Source organism: Coregonus lavaretus (assembly GCF_964263955.1).
Source record: "Coregonus lavaretus genome assembly, contig: HAP1_SCAFFOLD_47, whole genome shotgun sequence".
NCBI lineage: Eukaryota > Metazoa > Chordata > Actinopteri > Salmoniformes > Salmonidae > Coregonus > Coregonus lavaretus.
In genome coordinates, this window is record NW_028161510.1 from 2,822,715 (window position 1) to 2,839,518 (window position 16,804).

At 42.1% G+C, this 16,804-nt stretch overlaps 2 protein-coding genes across 2 annotated transcripts in view; both read right to left on the reverse strand.

Annotated features, from left to right (window-relative positions):
- Positions 1 to 261: 261 nt before the first annotated feature.
- On the reverse strand, positions 262 to 10,360 carry LOC311120523 (uncharacterized protein; the record flags this gene model as incomplete). The annotated part of the gene is made up of 7 exons (XM_084195108.1): positions 262 to 280; positions 454 to 557; positions 726 to 958; positions 8,531 to 8,708; positions 8,839 to 8,936; positions 9,340 to 9,576; positions 10,351 to 10,360. 7 exons carry the CDS (start codon positions 10,358 to 10,360, stop codon positions 262 to 264), a joined length of 879 nt encoding a protein of 292 aa, XP_084051234.1.
- Positions 10,361 to 12,774: 2,414 nt separating this feature from the next.
- Positions 12,775 to 16,804, reverse strand: part of LOC311120525 (uncharacterized protein) — a gene marked incomplete at both ends in the record, with an annotated part of 60,261 nt that continues 56,231 nt past the window's right edge. The window contains one exon of the mRNA XM_084195109.1: positions 12,775 to 13,049. Within this exon, the coding sequence (XP_084051235.1) occupies positions 12,775 to 13,049 (275 nt within the window). The remainder of the gene's footprint in view (positions 13,050 to 16,804) is intronic.

Below are 16,804 nucleotides of genomic sequence, written 5' to 3' on the forward strand. Positions count from 1 at the left end.
ATTTCTTTGTCAGTGGGCAAACGTACAAAATCAGCAGGGGATCAAATACTTTTTTCCCTCACTGTATAAGACAATGGGAGCACTGTGTATGTCCTCTGATGAACTTTAAGTCAATGTGATATGAAATATCAATTTACACACTAGGATAAGTTATTCTTCTCTCCTGTGTGGATTCTCAGATGAGCTTTCAGGTTGTCTAACCGGTTAAAACTCTTTCCACACTGGGAGCAATGGAAAGGCTTCTCCCCTGTGTGTATTAGCTCATGAGTTTTCATGTTTCCTAAGTGGTAAAAACTCTTTCCACACTGGGTGCAATGGTGTGGCTTCGCTCCTGTGTGTGCCCTCTCATGTTTTTTCAGGGTGTTTAACTGGTTAAAACTCTTTCCACAATGGGAGCAGTGGTAAGGCTTCTCCACTGTGTGTATTTGCTGATGAGATTTCAGGTTGTCTAACCGGTTAAAACTTTTTCCACACTGGGAGCAATGGAAAGGCTTCTCCCCTGTGTGTATTCGCTCATGAGTTTTCATGTTTCCTAAGTGGTTAAAACTCTTTCCACACTGGGCACAATGGTGTGGCTTCGCTCCTGTGTGTGCCCTCTCATGTCTTTTCAGGGTGTCTAACCGGTTAAGACTCTTTCCACAGTGGGAGCAGTGGTAAGGCTTCTCCACTGTGTGTATTTGCTGATGTGATTTCAGGTTGTCTAACCGGTTAAAAGTATTTCCACACTGAGAGCAATGGTATGGCTTCTCTCCTGTGTGTATTCGCTCGTGAGCTTTCAGCTTTCCTAACTCCTTAAAACTCTTTCCACACTGGGCACAATGGTGTGGATTCTCTCCTGTGTGTGTCCTCTCATGTCTTTTCAGGCTTCCTAACTTGGTAAAACTATTTCCACACTGGGAGCAGAGGTGTCGTCTTGCTGGTTTGGACGTCTCTGGTTCCTCCGACTTTGGTTTTTCTCCTGCCAAAGACAGTGTTTATTTAAAGAGAGACCTGAATGAAACCTCCACATGATAAAACTGCCTTGCTGTGAGGTTTAATCCAAATCAGATCCCTCAATAGCCTGAGGACAGTTTTCAAACATTTCATCAATTAAAACAATCTTGCTGTGATTTCAAAACAAATGATGTTTTAGATCTTCCTGGTAATTACTGATAAGTTTTCATTCATTCTGTTTTATAAGTCAGAACTAGACAGTTCTAGGACACTCAAGACAGACATCTCTGGATTCCTATCGTGCAGGTGGTTGTAAATGTATAACCTTAATAGCTGTATGATACAGAATGAGACCTACACATTTCCTTCAACCTAAAATAAGTAAAGAAGTAATTTTGAGTGGAAGTTTTTTTTTTGCATTGGAGACAGACACAAAGCACATCAGTAACATCTCCCCATTGTCGAAAGGGTCCTGTTTAAATGGCAATTCATCTGATTTAGACATTCACACATTTTTTACATTTTGACTATCACTAATGTCATGATATAATGGGTAAAGTCTAAAATAATGTGAAATATTTTGTTCCTAAAAATATAAACACACAGATTTTCCAAGCGCACAAAAGCCTTATTCTCTCAAATCTTGTGCACATATTTTTTAAATCCTTGTTAGTGAACATTTCTCCTTTGACAAGATAATCCATCCACCTGACAGTTGTGGCATATCAAGAAGCTGATTAAACAGCATGATCATTACAAGGGTGCATCTTGTGCTGGGGACAATAAAAGGCCATTAAAATATGCAGTTGTGTCACACAATGCCACAGATGTCTCAAGTTTTGAGGGAGTGTGCAATTGGCATGCTGACTGCAGGAATATCCACAGGAGATGTAACTCCGTCTTTTTAGAGAATTTGGCAGTGCATCCAACCGGCCTCACAACCGCAGACCACGTATAACAACGCCAGCCCAGGACCTCCATATCGTCTGAGACCAGCCATCCCGACAGCTGATGAAACTGAGGAGTATTTCTCTCTGTAATACAGCCCTTTTGTGGGGAAAAATGTATTCTGATTGGCTGGCCCACCAATGGCTGCGCGCCTGCCCAGTCATGTTAAGTCCATAGATTAGTGCCTAATTTATTTTTTTACATTGACTGATTTGCTTATATCAAGGCTGCCCAACCCCCCTCTTCCTGGAGATGTACCGTCCTGTGGGTTATCAGTCCAGCTCTAATTTAACACACCTGATTCTACTTATTAGCTGCTCAACAAGACCTTAACAAGCTGAATCAGATATGCTAAATTAGAGTTGGACTGAAAACAATCGTTGAAATTGTTGCGTTTATATTTTCGTTTAAGTTTTAGAACACCTACTCATTCAAGGGTTTTTCTTCATTTTTACTATTTTCTACATTTAAGAATAATAGTGAAGACATCAAAACTATGCAATAATACATATGGAATCATGTAGTAACCAAATAAGTGTTAAACAAATCAAAATATATTTTATATGAGTTACTTCAAAGTAGTCACCCTTTGCCTTGATGACAGCTTTGCACACTCTTGGCATTCTCTCAACCAGCTTCATGAGGTAGTCACCTGAAATGCATTTCAATTAACAGGTGTGCCTTCTTAAAAGTTAATTTGTGCAATTGATTTCATTCATAATACGTTTGAGCAAATCAGTTGTGTTGTGACAAGGTAGGGGGGGGTATACAGAAGACAGCCCTATTTGGTAAAAGACCAAGTCCATATTACGGCAAGAACAGCTCAAATAAACAAAGAGAAACAACAGTCCATCATTACTTTAAGACATGAAGGTCGGTCAATACGGAACATTTCAATAACTTTGAACGTTTCTTCAAGTGCAGTCACAAAAACCATCAAGTGCTATGATGAAACTGGCTCTCATGAGGACCGCCAAAGGAATGGAAGACCCAGAGTTACCTCTGCTGCAGAGGATAAGTTCATTAGAGTTACCAGCCTCAGAAATTGCAGCCCAAATAAATGCTTCACAGAGTTCAAGTAACAGACACACCTCAACATCAACTGTTCAGAGGAGACTGTTTGAGTCAGGCCGTCATGGTTGAATTGCTGCAAAGTAACTACCACTAAAGGACACCAATAAAAAGAAGAGACTTGCTTGGCCCAAGAAACACGAGCAATGGACATTAGACCGGTGGAAATTAGTCCAAATAGGAGATTTCTTGTTCCAACCGCCGTGTCTTTGTGAGACGCGGTGTGGGTGAATGGATGATCTCTGCATGTGTATTTCCCACCGTAAAGCATGGAGGAGGTGTTATGGTGTGGGGGTGCTTTGCTGGTGACACTGTCTGTGATTTATTTAGAATTCAAGGCACACTTAACCAGCATGGCTACCATAGCATTCTGCAGCAATACGCCATCCCATCTGGTTTGGGCTTAATGGGACTATCATTTGTTTTTCAACAGGACAATGACCCAACACACCTCCAGGCTGTGTAAGGGCTATTTTACCAAGAAGGAGAGTGATGGAGTGCTGCATCAGATGACCTGGCCTCCACAATCCCCCGACCTCAACCCAACTGAGATGGTTAGGGATGAGTCGGACCGCAGAGTGAAGGAAAAGCAGTCAACAAGTGCTCAGCATTTGTGGGAACTCCTTCAAGACAGTTGGAAAAGCATTCCAGGTGACTACCTCATGAAGCTGGTTGAGAGAATGCCAAGAGTGTGCAAAGCTGTCATCAAGGCAAAGGGTGACTACTTTGAAGAAACTCATAAAATATATTTTGACTTGTTTAACACTTTGTAGGATACTACATGATTCCATGTGTTATTTCATAGTTTTGATGTCTTCACTATTATTCTACAATGTAGAAAACAGTAAAAAATTTCTTGTTCCAACCGCCTTATTCTAAAATTGATTCTTTAAATTTTTTCATTTCCCCCTCATCAATCTATACACAACACCCCATAATGTCAAAGCAAAAACAGGTTTGTATGAATTTTTTCAAAAAAAAACCCTGAAATGTCACATTTACGTAAATATTGAGACCATTTACTCAGTACTTTGTTGAAGCACCTTTAGCAGCGATTACAGCCTAGAGTCTTCTTGGGTAAGACGCTTCTTTTCTACAAGCTTGGCACACCTGTATTTGGTGAGGTTTTCCCCATTATTTTCTGCAGATCCTCTCAAGCTCTGTCAGGTTGGATGGGGAGTTGCTTCACAGTGGCCAACATCCTCTCCAGAGATGATCGATCGGGTTCAAGTCCGGTTTCTGACTGGGCCACTCAAGGACATTCAGAGACTTGTCCTGAAGCCACTCCTGCATTATCTTGGCTATGTGCTTTTGGTCGTTGTCCTGTTGGAAGGTGAACCTTTGCCCCAGTGAGGTGCCGAGCACTCTGGAGTAGGTTTTCATCAAGGATCTCTCTGTAATTTTCTCTGTTCATCTTTCCCTCGATCCTGATTAGTCTCCAAGTCCCTGCCGCTGAAATACATCCCCACAGCTTGATGTTGCCATCCCCCATGCTTCACCGTAGGGGTGATGACAGGTTTCCTCTAGACGTGACGCTTGGCATTCAGGCAAAGAGTTCAATCTTGGTTTCATCAGACCAGAGAATCTTGTTTCTCATGGTCTGAGAATCCTTTAGGTGCCTTTTGGCAAACTCCAAGCGGGTTATCATGTGCTTTTTACTGAGGAGTGGATTCCGTCTGGCCACTCTACCATAAAGGCCTGATTGACGGAGTGCTACAGAGATGGTTGTCCTTCTGGAAGGTTCTCACATCTCCACAGAGGAACTCTGGATCTCTGTCAGAGTGACCATCGGGTTCTTGTTCACCTCCCTGACCAAGGCCCGGATTTTGCAGTTTGGCCAGGCGGCCAGCACTAGGAAGAGTCTTGGTGGTTCCAAAGGTCTTCCTTTTAAGAAGGATGTTGGCCACTGTGTTCTTGGGGACCTTCACTGCTGCAGAAGTGTTTTGGTACATTTCCCCAGATCTGTGCCGTGACACAATCCTGTCTCGGAGCTCTAAGGATCATTCCTTCAAGCTCATGACAGGTGTGTGCCTTTCCAAATCATGTCCAATCAATTGAATTACCCACAGGTAAGTTGTAGAAACATCTCAAGGATGATCAATGGAAACATGATGCATCTCAGCTCAATTTGAGTCTCATAGCAAAGCGTCTGAATACTTATTTAAATAAGGTATCTGTTTAGGTTTTTTATACATTTGCAAAAATGTATAAAAACCTGTTTTGTTTTTGTCATTAAGGATTATTGTGTGTAGACTGATGAGGGGAAATGTTATTTTTAATTCATTTTAGAATCAGGCTGAAACGTAACAAAATATGGAAAAGGTCAAGGGGTCTGAATACTTTCCAAAGGCAATATTATAAAGTATGAAAAGGCTTGTTCATTCAGATGTCATGAATTCACTATGATATCATCATATTTGTATATGTTTTATGGGTTGAAAATCGTTTTTTTCTCAGACATAAAGAAACAATTCCAGGTGAAAGCCAAAGGCCATAGCTTTAATAAAATAAAGAATTAACTGGCAAAGTAGCAGAGCGAGGCCCGCATTCAGCAACGTCACGAGTCACGTGTTTGCAGCTGTTTCAGTACAGCACTACAGGGAGAGAGGGCAAACTCCACTGGACTAGTTTCATAGTATGGAATCACTTCAGAGTTTCTGGATTTTGGGTAAACTTCTCCTTTAAAGCATCATTGAGAAATAATTAATTGAAGTTGGAACATTTGTAGACTAGCGGTTAAGAGTGTTGGACCAGTAACCTAAAGGTCGCTGGTTCGAATCCCCACGCACGCAAGGTGGAAAGGTCTGCCGTTCTGCACTTGAGCAAAGCAGTTATCCCCCAAAAACAACTGCTCCCCAGACGCTGATGACGTGGAACGTCGATTAAGGCAGCCCCCACACCTCTCTGATTCAGAGGTGTTGATTTCAATGAGGAAGATACATTTAGGGTGAATGCATTCAGCTGTGACTGACTAGATATTCCCTTTCCATTCCATTTTCATCCCAGTCCTCCTTTAAGACTCCATAATGTTTCATCATTAGATGCTCCAGTCCTCATTTAAGACTCAAAATTGAACTAATCTTGACTTTTGTTTGCCTGTAGGCCACATTATTTATCAAGACCGTTTTCATCTATATTTTTCGTAGATGTCTGTTTACCACCACAAACCGATGCTGGCACTAAGAAGGCACTCAACAACCTGTATAGGGCCATAAGGAAACAGGAAAATGCTAATCCAGAGGCTGTGCTCCTAGTGGCCGGGGACTTTAATGCAGGGAAACTTACATACGTTTTGTGTCATTTCTACAAGCATGTCACATGTGCAACCAGAGGGAAAAAAACTCTAGAACACCTTTACTCCACACACAGAGACGCATACAAAGCTCTCCCTCCATTTGGCAAATCTGACCATAACTCCATCCTCCTGATTCCTGCTTGCAAGCAAAAACTAAACCAGGAAGTACCAGTGACTCACTAAACCAGGAAGTACCAGTGACTCGCTCAATAAGGAAGTGGTCAGAGGACACAGATGCTAAGCTACAGGACTGTTTTGCTACCACAGACTGAAATATGTTTGGGGTTTTTCCGATGGCATTGAGGAGTACACCACATCAGTCACTGGCTTCATCAATAAGTGCATCGATGACGTCGTCCCCACAGTGACCGTACATACCCCAACCAGAAGCCATGAATTACAGGCAACATTCGCACTGAGCTAAAGGGTAGAGCTGCCGCTTTCAAGGAGCAGGACTCTAACCCGGACGTTCATAAGAAATCCTGCAATGCCCTCTGACGAACCATCAAACAGGCAGTGTCAATACAGGACTAAGATTGAATCATACTACACCGGCTCCGATGCTCGTCGGATGTGGCCGGGCTTGCAAACTATTACAGACTACAAAGGGAAGCACAGCCGCGAGCTGCCCAGTGACTCGAACCTACAAGACGAGTTAAATTACTTATAAGCTCGCTTCGAGGCAAGCAACACTGAAGCATGCATGAGAGCATCAGCTGTTCCGGACGATTGTGTGATCACGCTCTCCGCAGCCGATGTGAGTAAGACCTTTAAACAGGTCAACATTCACAAGACCGCAGGGCCAGAAAATTACCAGGACGTGTACTCCGAGCATGCGCTGACCAACTGGCAAGTGTCTTCACTGACATTTTCAACCGGTCCCTGACCGAGTCTGTAATACCAACATGTTTCAAGCAGACCACCATAGTCCCTGTGCCCAAAAACGCCAAGGTAACCTGCCTAAATGACTACCGACCCGTAGCGCTCACGTCTGTAGAAATAAAGTGCTTTGAAAGGCTGGTCATGGCTCACATCAACACCATTATCCCATTATCCCAGAAACCCTAGACCCACTCCAATTTGCATTCCGCCCCAACAGATCCACAGATGGTGCAATCTCTATTGCACTCCACACTGTCCTTTCCCACCTGGACAAAAGAACACCTAAGTGAAAATGCTATTCATTGACTACAGCTTACCGTTCAACACCATAGTGCCCTCAAAGCTGATCCCTAAGCTAAGGAACCTGGGACTAAACACCTCCCTCTGCAACTGGATCCTGGATTTCCTGACGGGCCGCCCCCAGGTGGTAAGGGTAGGTAACAACACATCTGCCATGCTGATCCTCAACACAGGGGCCACTCAGGGGTGCGTGCTCATTCCCCTCCTGTACTCCCTTTTCACCCATGACTGCATGGCCAAGCACGACTTCAACACAATCATTAGGTTTGCCGGGGCTGTAGTGGAGCAGCAACAAACTATCATGGTCCAAACACACCAAGACAGTCGTGAAGAGGGCATGACAACGCCTACTCCCCCTCAGGAGACTGAAAAGATTTGACATGGGTCCTCAGATCCTCAAAAAGCTATACAGCTGCACCATCAAGAGCATCCTGACTGGTTGCATCACCGCCTGGTACGGCAACTGATCGGCCTCCGACCACAAGGCACTACAGAGGGTAGTGCGTACGGCCCAGCACGTCACTGGGGCCAAGCTTCCTGCCATCCAGGACCTCTATACCAGGCGGTGTCAGGGGAAGGCCCAAAACATTGCAAAGGACTCCAGCCACCCTAGTCATACACTGTTCTCTCTGCCACTGCACGGCAAGCGGTACCGGAGCGCCAAGTCTAGGTAAAAAAAGGCGTCTTAACAGCTTCTACCCCCAAGCCATAAGACTCTTGAACAGTTAATCAAATTGCTACCCCGACTATTAGCATTGATCCCACCCCCATTTTTACGCTGCTGCTACTCTCTGTTTATTATCTATGCAGTAACTTTACCTCTACCATAATGTTTTTAGGAAAGGTTTTTGTAAAACATGCACCATACATCAGATCATCTTGAAACTTTCTTTCTAAATCTAACTTTCATCAAGGTTTTATATAGTCTATCGGTGTCTCTATTTTCATTGGCAGAATCCTTTTTCAGTGTTCTGATATTCATAACATCCATATCCACCAGTCTATCTTCATGTCAACTAATAGAACTCTGCTGGTTGTCCTGGTAACAGATACCAGTGGGCAGATCTATTTTATTTGTTCAAACTAAACTACAGCACTTACTTTGATGAGTCAAATCTGCTCCTTTCTTCTCTTCTCCTCCTCTCACAGTTCCACTCAGCCCCGTTGTTTTCTTGCAGTCCACCAGCCGCACAGACAACCTCTTCAGACCCAGCAGTAAGGTGCTACTGGGAGAGGTACGACACGGGGACTCTGGGAGGGCGGAAGGGCTAGCGTTGTCCTGGTAACCATACAGAGGGGACACAGACACATATCATTATGGATGCTGATGTCACTGTTGTCATAAAGTGCTTTACAGAAACCCAGACCCCGATAGAGCAAGCTGTATGCTAGACCAGACCAAGCTGTACCATCTGGTGTTCTGATCTGGAGAGACTCTTCTCTGCCTCGTCAGTATCAGGATGTTGTTGAGGCTCCCCAGAGGATCCATGATAGTCATGTCTCTCTCCTATGTGAACAAGAACATCAAACAGATAGTAAACTTATGATCTATTACAATCACAGTCTTACAAGAGACATGAATATGTCTAAACAGGGCCTTAAATGTAAAAGGGTCTTTCCACAAAATGGGTGCCCTTTGATATTTTAAATAGAAGTTAAGCACCAATATGTAATTTTAAAAGCCTGTTATATTTGATTAAGTGCACTTTAATGTAGACCACATGGAGAATTCAATAAATCTAATTTAAAAGTCCAAAAAATGTATGTACCAATTGCAGATTGCCCCTTAAACAATTCCTACAGTACTGAACAACATATTCACGTGTAGAACTTCAGTAGAATGTCCCTTTAAAACCCCACATTAGTTCAAGAACTGCATAGTTTGTGCCCGTTTTTAAGATGATACTCACTGGTGTTAATCGGATCTTCAGTCTCCTCCTCCTCCTTTTTCACTCTCAAAACGTCTTCCTGCTTCTCTATTATTGAGATAGCCTCCTCTTCCTCCTTTACTCCAAAATGTTCTTCCTCTTCTTTCACTACATTCTCTTCTTCTTTCAATGTTATGGCACCTTCCTCCTTTTTGATTCTGAAAGCTTTTACCTTCTCTTCTTCCACTCTGAAAACCTCTTCCCCATCTTCCTCTTTCACTGTAATATCATCCTCTTCTTCTTTCAATGTGATAGCCTCCTCTTCCTCCTTTTTCATTCTGAAAGCTTCTTCCTCTCCTTTCACCAGAGCTTCTTTCTCCGTCTAGTTTAGTGAGCTCAAGCTCCGGGCGATTAACCTAGTGCAGTATCAATTTAACACATTTGATAATTTAACAAGCAAATTACGTTTAAATGAACTAGTAGACACGTAAACGTAATTGTGTTATAAACACTAAGATTAAATACACAAGATTGGTCTAAAGAGCTTCAATGTTTCGGTTTTATGTTCGCTAGCAAGCTACCGAGGTTGTTCAAAACACTAAAATTAATATACACAAGATTGGTCTTAAGAGCGTCAATATTTCGGTTTATGTTCGCTAGCATCTAACGATGGTTAAATCAGTAGCCTTTTGTCGCTGTTGAAGAAGCCTCCCGTCCCGTCCACTAGATTATACGTCACGCAAGAAGCATCGCCTGAAAGACGCACATCGCCATCTGTTGACTGGAGTGGGTAACGCAGATTGGAAAAATATCCATTACATTGTTTATTCTGGCAAACAATGTCATAAGAAATCATTTAAAAACAACCAGATGTTATGTTCTCTTACTTCTTACAGCCAATTCTTTCTTGCAGGGCTGACCTGCCCATTAGGCAGGATTAGGTGACAGATTGACTAGGGTGGCATATTCCGAGCTAAATTGACCAAGGCTCATCGTTAACAACACATAACACCTCACACAATTCTGCCCAAAAACGATGAAAACGTATCTCACCCAATGGCATATGGGCTATTTAGGTGAGTGTTGATGTTGCCACATGAAGCAATGCCCACTTACCCAAAGGCAACGTGGACAGATCAATCACATTTGATTTATAAAGCCCTTTTTACATCAGCAGATGTCACAAAGTGCTATACAGAAACCCAGCCTCAAACCCCAAACAGCAAGCAATGCAGATGTAGAAGCACGGTGGCTAGGAAAAACTACCTAGAAAGGCAGAAACCTAGGAAGAAACCTAGAGAGGAACCAGGCTCTGAGGGGTGTAACAGTACATGGCCATTAAGGGCAGATTTTTCTCCAAGATGTTCAAACGTTCATAAATGACCAGCAGGGTCAAATAATAATCACAGTGGTTGTAGAGGTTGCAACAGGTCAGTACATCAGGAGTAAATGTCATTAGCTTTTCATAGCCGGGCATTTAGAGGTTGAAATAGCAGGTGCGGTAGAGAGAGAGAGAGTTGAAAACAGCAGGTCTGTGACAAGGTAGCACGTCCGGTGAACAGGTCAGGGTTCCATAGCCGCAGGCAGAAGAGTGGAAACTGGAGCAGCAGCACGACCAGATGGACTGGCAAGGAGTCATCAGGCCAGGTAGTCCTGAGGCATGGTCCTAGGGCTCAGGTCCTCCGGGATGGGAGGGTGTTATGATGTTAGGGCATAGAATTGTGAGGACCGAGGTAGAGTTTCGAGATAATTGGCTTGGTTCCACGGAGTCTGCATTCCTTATGTCAAAAGAGATTAGTGATGTTTATGGTAGTATGCTGGATGGATATGGTATACTGGCTTGGGTCAAAGGGTAATACCAACAGAGAAAGGGAGTGCCTACGATGATTACCAGATGTTCGTGGAGAGACTTGTAACAGAGTGTATATATAGAGAGAGTGGATCTTTGTTCTGGAGTTAGGAAGTTGGAAGTTGGGAAGAGGCAGGGCTATGTCTGTTATAACTAACCACGGTACCATATTAAATATCTTATATGAACTCCTCATCAAAAGTGTCTAAGTACATCCTTACATTCGTAATCACTTGAAACTCATCATAACAGAGGGAGAGAGGGACTCTCCCTGTGTAGAGCACATGCCCCTTAGCCCCTCCAGTCTCTATAGTGCCCTTTTCAGTGGTGGTATCATTTGTATTCATTTTTTGTCTTAGTTGTTCTGAACCCACTGCAAGTGTTTGTTAAATCTGCCTAAGTGATTTGTATTTTCCTTCAACTTCCTGAAGAGGAAACAGCGCTGAAATACCCCTGTCTGAGTGTGAGCGTTTATCTACCACTATGTGTAGCCGTTAGCGATGATGCTAATGACAACCATTCTCTGATTAATGGAAAGGGTTTCCCAAACACAAAGCCTTTGATCCGCAATAAGTCTGTTAGATGGAAAAACTTCTGGTGGGAAAATGTGTATATTGTTTTATGCAGATTTTAGAATATTCACATGAAAATCTGTCACAAATTGCATGGAAACTTAGCTACTAAGGTGGATATTGTCACCCATCATTGGATTTAGGTTACAAGGTCAGTGAAAAATAAATAAAAATACCTTATGTTTTTGGCTTTTTACAAATCCAATCCGTTTTCCACATTGATCTAACATCATCACATGGATTTGTTTTGTTGAAATGATGTGGAAACAACGTTTATTCAACCATTGGCAGGCTTGTAAATGCCCCCAAGAAAGTCGAATGAGGAAACTCTTCATTGAGACAATGATGAAACAGCAATCCGTTGATGAGCTGTGGTGGATATGATAAAATAAGGATCTGCTGGAGTCTAAATCAAACCAAGATTCTTTATTTCTGAGCTCAGAGAGAATAACAGCGTTACACAGTGCAGTGTAGACAGTATGAATTCCAAAGCATTGGGTGATGAGCACATATCTTTATAGTTTCCTGTTCCTGGACAGGACTTTATTTATACAAGGACTTGAGGGCATGCTGGTTTGCTACACAGGATGATACTCCCAAGAACAGGAGATCATATTAGGACAGTTTCACAAGGTTAGTCACATACTCAGTTATGTGGACACATACAATTAAAATGTTCCATTACAGAGTCAGATAACATTTATTTCATTAAATAATCAGTGGGCCAACAATGCAAATGTAAACAATGGAGCAAATGCATCACATCCAAATATAATTTGATTATTAAGTTTAAAAAAGGACAATTTAAACACATGGAATCTGATCTAGTCTATATAGTCTATATATTTATTTTTATTTATATTCAAACTGACAAACTCTGTTCAATGAATGTTTTCTAATACAAATATATATGTTTAAATATACTTTGTATAAACACATTTCGTATGGTATAAACAAGTAAACACAATCTCAGTCAACAATATAAGACAATGGGAGCACTGTGTATGTCCTCTGATTAACTTTAAGTCAATGTGATGTGAAATATCAATTTACACACTAGGAGAAGTAATTATTCTCTCCTGTGTGGATTCTCAGATGAGCTTTCAGATTTCCTAAATGGATAAAACTCTTTCCACACTGGGAGCAGTGGTAAGGCTTCTCCCCTGTGTGGATTCGCTCATGAGCTTTCAGGTGTCCTAAATGGCTAAAACTCTTTCCACACTGGGAACAGTGGTAAGGCCTCTCCCCTGTGTGGATTCTCGCATGACTTTTCAGGGTGTCTAACCGGTTAAAACTCTTTCCACAGTTGGAGCAATGGAAAGGTTTCTCCCCTGTGTGTATTTGCTCATGAGCTTTCATGTTTCCTATGTGGTTAAAACTCTTTCCACACTGGGCGCAATGGTGTGGCTTCGCTCCTGTGTGTGCCCTCTCATGTCTTTTCAGGGTGTCTAACCGGTTAAGACTCTTTCCACAATAGGAGCAGTGGTAAGGCTTCACCACTGTGTGTATTTGCTGATGAGATTTCAGGTTGTCTAACCGGTTAAAAGTCTTTCCACACTGGGAGCAATGGTATGGCTTCTCTCCTTTGTGTGTTCGCTCATGAGCTTCCAGCTTTCCTAACGCTTTAAAACTCTTTCCACACTGGGCACAATGGTGTGCATTCTCTCCTGTGTGTGTCCTCTCATGTCTTTTCAGGCTTCCTAACTTGGCAAACCTACTTCCACACTGGGAGCAGAGGTGTTGTCTTGCTGGTTTGGACGTCTCTGGTTCCTCCGACTTTGGTTTTTCTCCTGCCAAACACAATGTTTATTTAAAGAGGGACCTGAATGAAACCTCCACTTAATAAAACCGCCTTGCTATGAAATTTAATCCAAATCAGATCCCTCAATAACCTGAGGACGGTTTTCAAACATTTTATAAATTAAAACAATCATAGTGTGATTTCGAAACAAATGATGTTGTAGAGCTTCCTGGTAATTACTGATAATGTTTGTATTCATTCTGTTTTATAAGTCAGAACACAAAAAACGAGACAGTTCTAGGACACTCAAGAAACAGACTTCTCTGGATTCCTATCGTGCAGGTGGTTGTAAATGTATAACCTTAATAGCTGTATGATACAGAATGCGACCTACACATTTCCTTAAACCTAAAATAAGTAAAGAAGTAATTTTGTGTGGAAGTCTCAAACTTTTTTTTTTTTGCATTGGAGACAGACACAAAGTACATCAGTAACATCTCCCCATTGTCGAAAGAGTCCGACACTGCTGTTTAAATGGCAATTTTTCTGATTAGAAATTCACACATTTTTAACATTTTGACAATCACTAATTTCATGATTTTTTGGGTAAAGTCAAAAAGAATGTGAAATAGTTTGTTCCTAAAAATATAAACGCAACATGTAAAGTGTTGGTCCCATGCAGGAATATCCACTGGAGATGTTACCAGAGAATTGAATGTTAATGTCTCTACCATAAGCCAACTCCAACGTCTTTTTAGAGAATTCGGCAGTGCATCCAACCGGCCTCACAACCGCAGACCACGTATAACAACGCCAGCCCAGGACCTCCACATAGTCTGAGACCAGCCATCCGGACAGCTGATGAAACTGAGGAGTATTTCTCTCTGTAATAAAGCTCTTTTGTAGGGAAAAATAAATTCTGATTGGCTGGGCCTGGCTCCCAAGTGGGTGGGCTTATGCCCTCCCAGGCCCACCAATGGCTGCGCCCCTGCCCAGTCATGTTAAGTCCATAGATTAGTGCCTAATTTATTTATTTACATTGACTGATTTGCTTATATCAAGGCTGCCCAACCCCCCTCTTCCTGGAGATGTACCGTCCTGTGGGTTATCAGTCCAGCTCTAATTTAACACACCTGATTCTACTTATTAGCTGCTCAACAAGACCTTAACAAGCTGAATCAGATATGCTAAATTAGAGTTGGACTGAAAACCTACAGGAAGAGGGTTGGGCAGCCCTGGCTTATATGAACTGTAAATCGTTGAAATTGTTGCAAGTTGCGTTTATATTTTTGTTTAATAAATATACACTACCAGTCAAAAGTTTTAGAACCGACTCATTCAAGGGTTTTTCTTTATTTTTACTATTTTCTACATTGTAGAATGATAGTGAATATATCAAAACTATGAAATAACACATGGAATCATGTAGTAACCAAGAAAGTGTTAAACATATCAAAATATATTTTATATACGATTCTTCAAAGTAGCCACCCTTTGCCTTGATGACAGCTTTGCACACTCTTGGCATTCTCTCAACCAGGTTCATGACCAGGTTCATGACCAGGTTCAAATGCATTTCAATTAACAGGCGTGCCTTCTTAAAAGTTAATTTGTGCAATTGATTTCCTTCTTAATACGTTTGAGCCAATCAGTTGTGTTGTGACAAGGTAAGGGGGGTATACAGAAGACAGCCCTATTTTGTAAAAGACCAAGTCCATATTACGGCAAGAACAGCTCAAATAAGCAAAGAGAAACAACAGTCCATCATTACTTTAAGACATGAAGGTCAGTGAACACGGAACATTTCAAGAACTTTGAACGTTTCTTCAAGTGCAGTCACAAAAACCATCAAGCGCTATGATGAAACTGGCTCTCATGAGGACGGCCACAGGAATGGAAGACCCAGAGTTACCTCTGCTGCAGAGGATAAGTTCATTAGAGTTACCAGCCTCAGAAATTGCCGCCCAAATAAATGCTTCACAGAGTTCAAGTAACAGACACATCTCAACATCAACTGTTCAGACAATCAGGCCGTCATGGTCGAATTGCTGCAAAGAAACCACTACTAAAGGACACCAATAAGAAGAGACTTGCTAGGGCAAAGAAACACGAGCAATGGACATTAGACCGGTGGAAATGTGTCCTTTGGTCTGGAGTAAAATTTGAGATTTTTGGTTCCAACCGCCGTGTCTTTGTGAGACGCGGTGTGGGTGAACGGATGATCGCATGTGTATTTCCCACCGTAAAGCATGGAGGAGGACGGGTTATGGTGTGGGGGTGCTTTGCTGGTGACACTGTCTGATTTATTTAGAATTCAAGGCACACTTAACCAGCATGGCTACCATAGCATTCTGCAGCAATACGCCATCCCATCTGGTTTGGGCTTAATGGGACTATCATTTGTTTTCAACAGGACAATGACCCAACACACTTCCAGGCTGTGTAAGGGCTATTTGACCAAGAAGGAGAGGGATGGAGTGCTGCATCAGATGACCTGGCCTCCACAATCCCCCGCCCTCAACCCAATTGAGATGGTTTGGGATGAGTTGGACCGCAGAGTGAAGGAAAAGCAGTCAACAAGTGCTCAGCATTTGTGGGAACTCCTTCAAGACAGTTGGAAAAGCATTCCAGGTGACTACCTCATGAAGCTGGTTGAAAGAATGCCAAGAGTGTGCAAAGCTGTCATCAAGGCAAAGGGTGACTACTTTGAAGAAACTCATATAAAATATATTTTGACTTGTTTAACACTTTGTAGGATACTACATGATTCCATGTGTTATTTCATAGTTTTGATGTCTTCACTATTATTCTACAATGTAGAAAACAGTTTAAAAAAATAAGAAAAAGCCTTGAATGAGTAGGTGTGTCCAAACGTTTGAGTAGTACTGTACATACAGTACACTCGGAAAGTATTCAGACCCCTTGACATTTTACACATTTTGTTACAGCCTTATTCTAAAATTGATATTTTACATTTTTTCATTTCCCCCTCATCAATCTATACACAACACCCCATAATGTCAAAGCAAAAACAGGTTTGTATGAATTTTTGCAAATGTTTTCAAAAAGAAAACCTGAAATAACGTAAATATTGAGACCCTTTACTCAGTACTTTGTTGAAGCACCTTTAGCAGTGATTACACCCTAGTCTTCTTGGGTATGACGCTACAAGCTTGGCACACCTGTATTTGGTGAGTTTCCCACCATTATTTTCTGCAGATCCTCTCAAGCTCTGTCAGGTTGGATGGGGAGCGTTGCTTCACAGTGGCCAACATCCTCTCCAGAGATGATCGATCGGGTTCAAGTCCGGTTTCTGACTGGGCCACTCAAGGACATTCAGAGACT